This window comes from Cicer arietinum, chromosome 3 (genome assembly GCF_000331145.2).
Source record: "Cicer arietinum cultivar CDC Frontier isolate Library 1 chromosome 3, Cicar.CDCFrontier_v2.0, whole genome shotgun sequence".
Classification (NCBI taxonomy): domain Eukaryota; kingdom Viridiplantae; phylum Streptophyta; class Magnoliopsida; order Fabales; family Fabaceae; genus Cicer; species Cicer arietinum.
Genome location: NC_021162.2, coordinates 35858903 through 35869824, shown reverse-complemented (window position 1 = coordinate 35869824; position 10922 = coordinate 35858903). Strand labels below are relative to the sequence as shown.

General features: G+C 34.4%; 1 protein-coding gene across 2 annotated transcripts in view; it reads left to right on the top strand.

The window, feature by feature from the left end:
* LOC101499051 (transcription factor GTE8-like) overlaps nt 1–8706 on the top strand; it is a 22153-nt gene extending 13447 nt beyond the window's left edge. For both annotated transcript variants that reach the window (XM_004516227.4, XM_004516225.4), the window contains exons 5-11: nt 1284–1354; nt 1496–1568; nt 7063–7143; nt 7233–7348; nt 7461–7527; nt 7638–7768; nt 7868–8706. In XM_004516227.4, the coding sequence (XP_004516284.1) occupies nt 1284–1354; nt 1496–1568; nt 7063–7143; nt 7233–7348; nt 7461–7527; nt 7638–7768; nt 7868–8137 (809 nt within the window). In that variant the 3' untranslated portion in view covers nt 8138–8706. The remainder of the gene's footprint in view (nt 1–1283; nt 1355–1495; nt 1569–7062; nt 7144–7232; nt 7349–7460; nt 7528–7637; nt 7769–7867) is intronic.
* The last annotated feature ends 2216 nt before the right edge of the window (nt 8707–10922 follow it).

The window sequence follows — 10922 nt, the reverse complement described above, 5'->3', positions numbered from 1 at the left end:
TTCGCCGAAAAAAAAAAATATTCACCGGAGACAGTGGGTCGACCGGGTAGTTGACGATTAGGGTTTGTCTCTCAGTTGGCTCTAGATACCATGTTGAATATAAAGAGTATTGAGAGACATATAGAATAACCCGTGTGTTTCAACTACACAGCGGAATCTCTTTATATAGACACAGGGTATTAAATAACCCTAATTTACAGTAATGCTAACGGGCCAGAATACTTACATACTTACAGCCCATATATTTTATTTACATTCTAATATAGTATTTAACAAGATTCAATAAACTTCAGAGTTTAGAAGCTTTCCCCAACATTCCTAAAAAAGGAAATTCGGTATTTGCTTATTTTACCAGCACGTCATTTCCATCTTTTTTTCACTACCAATAATGGCTTAATTAAAAACCTCTGATTGCTATATGTGAAAGTATTTGATTGATTTTCTTCACATAATCAGTTATAATTTGCATGTCCACTTATTGGAACATGAAGTTATACAGTTTTGTGCCTTTACCTAGTTTAGTGGTGTTTAAGGGTGAAAATAAATTGTTGGATGACTATTAGTATCGTTAAATGGACCATGCCTGTTTAGTGATTAGACATGTTTTTTTAGGTTTAAGTTGAAATCTTACTTTCATAGTAAAATATTTCCAATTTATGCTCAATAACCTCTAAAACGATTAATGGAGAGTGCTTAACGAGCAACACTTCATTATTGAGTAAATCAACCATTTGTTTTCGAAACTGGAAGTATTTTTGTACCAAGAATACACTTTGTTATAAATTTATGTTGAATATCATGTATGCTTGGAATTCTTCTTGCCCTCTTTAAATAATCTGTCTATTTTTGTCCTTACACTGAATCGTACAGTATATATGCAAGAGGATATATATGCTTCAATTTCACAATCAGTTCTCTCTTTTGTTATGTCATCATATCTTTAGAAAATATTCTCTGAAGCTTAACGAAGCAATTTTAAAGACAAGTGTATTACCTTTTGCTATTATTTAAACAGCAATTGGTTGGTTGCCGAATAAGGGAAATGTTTTAATTAATTACTACCAACTATTCATTGCATTTTTTTAGTGTTTTTTCCTTTTAAGTTGTAAGTTGCAGATTTACACTCATCATATCAATAGTTTCTTTTGGGTAACATATGTGTTGCATTTTTATTTGAGGTCCGAAGTATCTTCCAGGAGTTTTTTGCTTGTATTTTCAATTTTAATGTTTAACCGGATAACTTTTTATGTTAATGTTAATTAGTGACTATCCAATAATTGCAGATTCCAATTCTAGTAGTTCTTCTGATAGTGAATCTGATGAAGTTAAAGCAAGTCCAGCAAATGGAACAAAGGCACGGTTATGTTTATTCAGTGAAAGTTATTATTTTCTTATATCATAAGAATATCATTGTTTATTCTCTGATGCTGTTTTGATTCCTGGTAATACAGTTCTTTGCTACATAATATAACTACTCATTTGGATTCTTATTCAGGTACCAGAAATTATGGATTCTGATGCTCAGTTGGATGAGACCATCAGGGGTGCTGATACTCTTGAAAGAAATCGTGAGTAATGGATCTTTGTTTGTCATTTTTAGCTACTTAAAGGTCCTGTATGATCTGCAATTTGAACAGAGTGCAACTAAAACTTGAGTCTCATGTTTGTCTCATGTTGTGTGGTATCTTCTATGGTTTGCTTACGCATGGCTTTTCATATTTCCCAGAATCCCAGTATAATCTTGGATACTCTTTAATGAATGCCGTATATACTTTTCTTCCTCTCTTTCTCTCTCTCTCTCTCTCTCTCTCTATATATATATATATATATATATATATATATATATATATATATATATATATATATGTGTGTGTGTGTGTGTCATACGAGTGCTAAAATTGCCTTTGTTAAACTGATAGTACCTCTGTCTCATAATATAAACAAAAATGAGTCAAAGAAAGTGGATTTATGTGGTCCAAATTTTGAACCACATACATCCATTTTCTTTGACCCATTTTTGTTTATATTATGAGACAGAGGTAGAACTTTTGAAGATCCATTTTGATTATTAACATTGTAAAGACAGCAAATTGTAGAAATTTGTTGCTGTAGATTGTCATTGATAATTCCATAGGAGTTTATTTGAAATATTTGAGTTCATCTTTAGGTAAATATTCGCGTTTTTCCTTTTTTATGACTTTTGAAGACTAAACTTTCTTGTGAGCTATCAATGAAAGTTGGTATTGAAGCAAATGTCAATATTTATCTCTGGACTATTACTCTAGGTGACATTCTTATTATATGCCAATATCTTGTTTAATTGGTTGAACTATTGAGTAAATACCTTCAATGAAGGATAACCATGTTGATTGGTGATAACATTATAACCACTCCTGCATAAATACTGTCAAAATTTGTTTCTGTTTTATTATTAAAAATATCCATCAAGTATAGGGATTTGGTTGTATAGGAGTACTAATAGAGATTTGGTTTTATAGGAGTATTAATAGGGATTTGGTTATATAGGAGTACTAATAGAGATTTGGTTATATAGTAACCTTGTATACTATATATCTCTGATGTATTGTCAACATATTTCAATTTAATGAAATATATTTTTACCCTAATTCTTAAGATGGTATTGGAGCTCTCGGTCTTTGGAAGTCTCGCTTCCGCATAAACGTGTCGTATACATTGCAGTTTCTTTTTCTTGAAACCTTAGCCAGCTTCATTATGACCCTTTTTGCTGCCTTCATTGCAGCAACTTCAGATTTCTTTTTGGTCTGTTCGCTGCCATAATGTGTTCACTATTCATGCCGGTGTTCATGTCTGTTTGACCACCTTTGACTGCCTACTTCACGCCACTTCCCATACCACAAGACTCGCTTCCAGTAGATCGGCCCAAACCCAAAGGACCACCGTCAGCGGCTTATTCATGTGCGCCTTCCAGTCCAACGCGTGACGCCCACTCGCGACGTCACGTCCAGCGCATGCACCACGCACTGCCTTATAGACTTCCTTTCTCCGCCGTTTTCAACCAGATTGTAGATCGGTCGTTTCTCATTTCGTTTTTGGTGTTCACTCTCCGATCAAAGAACTTTTATTTGTGGGTCATTTGTTACAGGCTTTGGCTACTATTGTTATTGCATCATTATAGCACACTTACAGTTTGTTGTTATTTTTTAGACGTTTGTTTTGTTTGATAGATCAACCTTTTGTCTCTAATCTCGTTTGTCTGCTGGTTTTACGGATATGATATCAAAGAAAGTAAATTGTATACTAGCTTAATTTCCATACAAAAACTTACACAAGACTATAATGTAATGTTTTTCATAACAAATCTTGAGTCCTTCAGGACAATAATTCGGGGAGGACAATTGGTAATGCTATAGAATGGAATGGTCTTCATTACTTGGGGAGGACAAGAGCATTTTGTACCACTGTCTTGATCATCCTTCATTTAGAGCCATAAAATAGTTGTTTCTTTCCCTCTTAAGAAATTAGAGATAGAAAGTTTTCATTGTGAGGTCTGTGAGCTTGCTAAACACAAACTTATACCTTTTACTATTAGTAACCAAATGAGTACTTCTCTATTCCGTTTAGTTTATACTGATGTATGGGGTCTCTCTAATGTTCCAAATATATCAGGAGCACGTTGGTTTGTAACTTTTATTTAAGGCCGTACTTGGGTTACTTGGGTTTACTTACTAAAACATAAACCTGAAGTCAATTTTGTGTTTGCACAGTTCTTTTCCATGATAAAAAAACCAATTTGGAGTGAGTATTAAGAGGATTAGGTCCGATAATGCCAATGATTACTTTAATCTCTGACTTAATTCTTTCTGTCAAAAGGAAAGTATTATTCACGAGTCCTTATGTGTTAAAACACCCGAACAAAATGGGATTGCTGGGAGGAAAAATGGGCACTTGTTAGATCAAACTCGAACAATATTATTTAAAAATAAAGTTCCTAAGAAATTTTGGGGAGAGGCAGTTTTAACTGCATCATATCTCATAAATCGATTACCTTCTAGTGTCCTTCAAAACTGTCATGGAGGCCTTATCCTCATTCTATCCTAATTTGTCCACCTGTAGTAATCTTACTCCCAGAATATTTGGGTCGTTTGTCCATATCCATAGTGATAGTAGAGGGAAACTTGATCCTAGAGCCTTAAAATGTGTCTTTATCGGGGACTCTTCCACTCAAAAGGGCTTTAAGTGCTATCATCCACCATCTCAAAAATCCTGTCTCTTAAAATGTCACCTTCCATGAACAAGAAAGTTACTTTAGTCAAACTCATCTTCAGGTGGAGAATACAGGTAAGGAAGATGAGTCTCTTCTACTTCTTGAGTTGACTCTTGAACTAGAAATTGAGACTGAAATTGATTTTGAAAAGATGGAAATGACAGTGTTGTGATTGAAATTGATTTTGAGAGAGATGGAAATGATGACCCTAATGTAAAATATGGCAAAAATCTAGTATATACAAGAACAAAAAATGTCATTCTTGAATCTATTTACATCCATGAGTTCAATCATACCTCACATGAGGTAACTTCCCTTGACACTTCAAACTCTAGTGATCCCATCTATGAATTTTCCCATGCACAAGAATTATAATCCAACACACCACCAACTAATGATGACCTCCATATCCCAATTTCCCTAAGGAAGAATACCTATCCAACTACCTATGCTTTGAACAATTTTCACCTATCCATAAAGCCTTCGTCACAAGTCTGAACACTATTACTATACCTACCTCTCTATCTGAAGAATTGTCTAAAAGGAAATGGAAACAAGTCTTGGACATGGAAATGGAAGCACTAGATAAGAACGCCACTTGGGATTTGGTTCCTCTACCAAATGGAAAGAAACCTGTAGGATGCAAGTGGGTATACACTGTAAAGTACAAGGCTGATAGATCTATTGAGAGGTACAAGGCAAGAATGGTAGCTAAAGGATTTACTCAAATGTATGGAGTGGATTGATTATTTGGAAACATTTGCTCCGTTTGCAAAAATGAATACCGTCAGGATGATATTATCTCTAGCAGCTAATTACAGTTGGAACTTGCACCAGTTTGATGTAAAAAAGGTCTTCCTCCATGGAGATCTAGATGAAGAGATTTATATGGACTGACCCTTGAGCATATTGCTGCCAACACCGTTTGTAAGCTAAAGAATGCTCTATATGGGCTTAAACAATCTCCACGAGTATGGTTTGGAAGGTTTTTGGTGGGCCTAGGTTTCACACGAAGCCAAGGAGATCATACCCTCTTTACCAAACATTCTGAGTCAGGAGGAATAACAATGTTATTGGTATATGTGGACGACATCATAGTGACCAATGATGATGAAAATGAGCAACAACTCTTAGGACAACACCTAGCCAATGAATTTGAGATTTATACTTTGGGAAAATTGAAGTATTTCTTGGGAATTGAAGTGGCTCACTCTAAGAAAGGGATTTTCATATCCCAACAAAAATACATCACAGATCTTCTGCAAGAAACGGGCAAGACAACATGCAAGCCAACGTACACCAATTGATCCAAATTTAAAGTTGGGAAATGCCGAAGACATTGTAGTTGACAAGGAAATGTACCAAAGATTAGTTGGAAGACTCGTATATCTGTCAATACTAGACTTGATGTTGCCTTCATTGTAAGTCTAGTCAGTCAATTCACGTACCAACCAAAGAAGGTACACTTCCAAGCTGCACTTAAAATTGTGCAAAATTTGAAAGAAACCCTACGAAGAGGAATTTTGTTCAAACCAAATGGAAATGTGGATCTTGAAGCCTATACTGATGTTGATATTGACTATGCAGGGTCAATTGTAGATAGAAGGTCAATCACAGGATATTGCCCTTTCCTATTTGGGAATCTTGTGACTTGGAAGAGTAAGAAACAAAGTGTTGAATCGAGATCTAATGCTGAAGCAAAATTTAGGGCAATGGCACAAGGGATATGCAAATTACTATGGTTGAAGATCATTTTGGAGGACCTATTCTATTTTGATAATAAATATGCTATTAGCATAGCACATAATCCAGTGCAGCATGACAAAACTAAGCATATTGAAGTTGATAGACATTTCATCAAATAAATTTTTTTTATGGCCTAAGTTGCACTCCATATGTCACCTCCCTAGGCAACCTTGTAGATCTTCTAACTGAAGTGCTAAACAACAACAACTTTGAAAGAATTATATACAAGTTGGGAATAGAAGACACCTACTCACCAACTTGAAAGAGAGTCAAAATTTGTTTCTGTTTTATTATTAAAAATATCTCTCAATTATAGGGATTTGGTTGTATAGGAGTACTAATAGGGATTTGGTTATATAGAAGTACTAATAGGGATTTGGTTGTATAGTAACCTTGTATATATATATAATGTATTGTCAACATACTTCAATTCAATAAAATATATTTTTACATTAATTCTTGAGAAATATTTAGTTTGAGTATGGCTTTGATGATGTTTGGAAGAGTTTATTTAGAGTTTATATGGGCTTAATGCATGATTTAAGCACCTAAGAATATTTTCTCTCATGTTCCTGTACTTTCTCTTTTTGCTGAATTCCTATCACTAGTTGAATTTACAGATTTCAATGGTGTGATTCGTGTATAGCTGTAAAATTGCCGTGAGCAGACTCTCCCAAAGTTTAAAGTATTCCAGGATTTTTTTTCCATTGGAATTGTCAAAGCTTCAATGAAACTGAGCTGCATTCCTAGAAAGTATTTTGAAAGAGCACTCAAATAAGAAAGGAAAAGAAAATGTTTGGTTTCTTCTGAAAGTTTAATAGAACCTTTGAGCTTTATTTTCGTTTGACAGTGGTTTATATGTGAAATGATCTATGTTTCCATTTAGACTTTTAAAATTTTGGAAATTAAGGCCAATTACGTAACTGATATTATCAATCTTGTTAAAAACTTGCTTAACTGTGCTTATTGCTTGTCGGCCTTGGATTCGTTTAGTTGTGCCTTTAATATCGTGATTTAAGTTCTTGGCCATTGCTATATTTCCATAGATTCTTACCCTTTATTTCTTACAGAACCTGTCACTGACTTGGATCAAGTTGAGGATAACTCTCAGGATAAACGAAGTTCTTTTGACTCTTATTTCCAGCAAGATGGTATGTGTCTGTGGACCGTTTATGTCTTTTAAGATATTGTTTATTGTTTGTTAGATGACTACAAACGGCTTATCTTATAAATGTTATAGGGGACAGTGGTCCAACTGAAAGGCAGGTCTCCCCTGATAAACTTTATCGAGTCGCACTGTTGAAGAATCGATTTGTTGATACTATCTTGAAAGCTCGAGAAAAGACACTCACACAAGTAAGTTACATCTCATATTTCAGATATATGGAACTTACTCTGCTTGTATTATCCTTCTGATCGTTGTTGAATTTGAATATGATTTGGTTCAATATAATTTGGCTGAGGACAGGGAGAAAAGGGAGATCCTGTGAAATTGCGCCTGGAAAGAGAGAAATTGGAGATGGAGCAAAGGAAAGGTGAGTCAGTTTCCGCACTTGTGTGCTATTATAGAGTGATGTGTCCATGCGAACTGTTCTCGATTTAAGTGCTAACTAATATACCCGTTGGTCCAACTCTTTATCAACAGAAAAGGCAAGGCTACTAGCAGAAGCAAAGGCTGCTGAAGATGCTCGAAAGCAGGCAGAAGCGGAAGCTGCTGCTGAAGCCAGACGAAAGATAGAGCTTGAGAGAGAAGCTGCACGACAAGCACTGACACAGGTAAATGAGTAGCATCTATAAGTAGTATATCTTGCTGAAATATGTGTGTTTGCATGTTTGTTCTGGATTTTACTGGAGCATATACTGGCATCTGTGCAGATGGAAAAGACTGTTGAAATCCACGAGAATCCTCGTTTTCTCGAAGATTTGGAAAGGCTTAGAGCTGTACCTGCTGAGCAATTGCCAAGTTATGTAGATGAGACAAGTCCTGATCACTCTCAGGATGGCTTGGGTAGTTTCAAGTTTGATAGTAGTAATCCCTTGGAACAACTAGGATTATATATGAAAATTGATGATGAAGATGAGGAAGGCGAGCCACCCTCTGTTCCAAACCCTGTAAATGATGTAGAAGAGGGAGAGATCGATTAAAAACTAAAAACTATGCATAATCCATATCATGATTAAGGAGCAAAGTATAGTTATCTCTAGCCCCACGAAAATATTCCCATGTATTTTAGTTATTGCAGTGCATTAATCCATCGATGAGAGGCAGCATTCAGATTCTAGAAGAACAATATTAATTCAGTTCTGGACTGTCATGCCATCAAGGGAGTGGTTTGAACAGAAACCAAGGAACCTTTTTGGCCGTTTGCAATTAGAATAGAAGTATGCATCTATCTTTATGTTATTGTAATACTAGTAAGTGGTATGAGTTTCACGTCCCTTTGTCTTGGCTAAGTTGTACAAAAGATAGATGGTGTTGTCCTTGAAACTGTTAAATATAAAGCCATCTTGATGTTTATTGTAATACTAGTTAGATGGAAGTATGCATCCATCTTAATGTTATTGTAATACTTAGTCAGTTGTTTTAGTTTCACGGCCCTTTGCTTGGTTATAAGTTGTACAAAAGATAGATGTTGTCCTTAAAACCGTGGACACTGAAGGAGCTACAACCTTCCGATTACTACGTATTTTATTTGTGTTTGGTTATTTCTGTAGATGCTAGAATTTTGTAAGTTTTAAAATCAGTTTCGTTATCATGACACGACATTGTAGTATACCAATTCACCATATAAAAACATGAAACTAGAAAAGATTCAATAACGTAAAGACATGTAATTTACTGAAAAAAATGAAAGATAGTTGTCGGAATGGTAGAAAAGATATGTAAAACAAATCCAAGATGCATAAAAGATACTTCATTTATCTCTAATTATAATTATCGTCTTTGGCACATTTGTTTTCCTAAATTTAAGACTCTTTACATGTTTTTAGACATATTTCTAAATATAAGACATTTATTAATGCTACCAAATTGTCTTAGAATGTAAAAAATTAATATCGAATGCAATCTATAAACAAAAGGTAATTTAGTAATAATTAGATATAAATTATACACATTAATTTTACTACGAATTTTTCATGTGTGAAAAGTGTCGTGAGCTCTTATAAATAAAGATGATTCCACATCACATTTCTAACAATCCAAAATTCAAATTCTTGAGAATTTTAAATCCTGACACTCTTTATTTCATGAATAGTAGAATTTAAAATAGTAAAAGTGACGATGTCATAGGGAGTGTCACGAGCTTGGAAACAAAACAATAAATCGAGAGAATGACAGATTGCAACATGAATTATTTTGGTTACAAGACTATAACATAAAATCTATATAAGTTAATTAATGAGAAGAAGATAATTTAAAAATACGTAAAATTAAAATATTTAAAATTAAATAAATATGTATTTTAATGTCATTTTTTATTCACAACAGTTAAATTTATCCACCACTTTTATTTAGTTAGTTGACTTTTTAACTATCAGTAATTTCTTTTTTATGAAAAGAGGTAAATAAATTAATTAGAAGAAATTGAAGAATTAACCCCTTACAATCAGTTTGCATAATGCTAAATATAAAAAGTTTCAGTCATAAAACATAAAGAAGTGCTATCAATTTAATCAAAGAGAAGTGCTTCAATTAGAAATATGGAGGAGAGAGTGGACCTCTTTCAAAAGAGGTTAAATACTCAAGAAGTAGGAGATCTACCTACCCATAATCATAGAAACAGAAGGCTTGAAATCGCTTTCAAAAAGGAAATTTTTTCGGGCCCAAATTTCGAGTCACCCTAATACCATAAAGAGGAGTCCAAGCTTTAGCAAAGAGGACATTACTAGTGTCTAAATTGCCATAGAACCCAATGCAATAATTATCATTATTGTGTTGAATCAAACCATCAAAAGAGAAGTTTCGAGTCGTAGGTTGAAAAGCACCATCAATGTTGACTTTAAAATATGTAGAAGAGGGTGTTATCCAATTCTTGTCAATAAAAGAAGTCATGTGTTCCCAAAATCAAGAGGCTTGCTTGTCTCTATAACAACTAAATAGATTTGATGTTTAGTTTTTATCCAAAGTCAGTATAAAAAGAAGAAGAGGTAGACAAAACAAGCTCATTTGTATCCTTCTAAAGTATCCAAACGATAACTCTAAAGTAGGTAGGCCAAAGCCAATGGATGCAACCAATATTATCAGTAGATATATTGCAATTCAACCAAGCATGTAGATCCAAACTGAAGAAACGACTCCACTGATTCGGCTTAATGATACTATTCCATAAATCAAAAACAGGCTCGCAATCACGGATAATATGCATTATGGACTCGGAGCTAGAGTTATGTAACACCCCGATTTTTAACAGCGCAAGTGTATTTTTTTTTTTTCAAAACAAATTCATAAAAACAAAGAAATAAAGAAGGAAATACTTTTGGATAAATATTTAAGTCGTAACACAACGACAAAAGTCAACAATATTTACAAGCAGCGTAAATAGTTTTTGAAACAAATATCCAAAGTGTTTTAAACAACAAAATACATCGGGGCAATGGGGCCTACCAGACATAGCTCATACCCCTGGAGTATTCTCGGCAGACACTTGTACAAAAGCACTGCCCCAAGAATTTTAACTCCCCCACGTCACATCAAAAAGTGGTACATGGACCCATCAAAATAAAAGTCAAGCTGACAGTATTGGTATAGGTACAGTCTCCCAACATACAGTAAATACATCCACAAATGTACCGGGTCAACACGATTTACTAAAAACATAAATCGTAAATGTACCGCCTATCACAGGCCATAAGTACTATTTACCGAGGTGCCACCTATCACAAGTCAGCACGATTTACCAAAAATGTGTAGTCTATCGCAGACCTTACA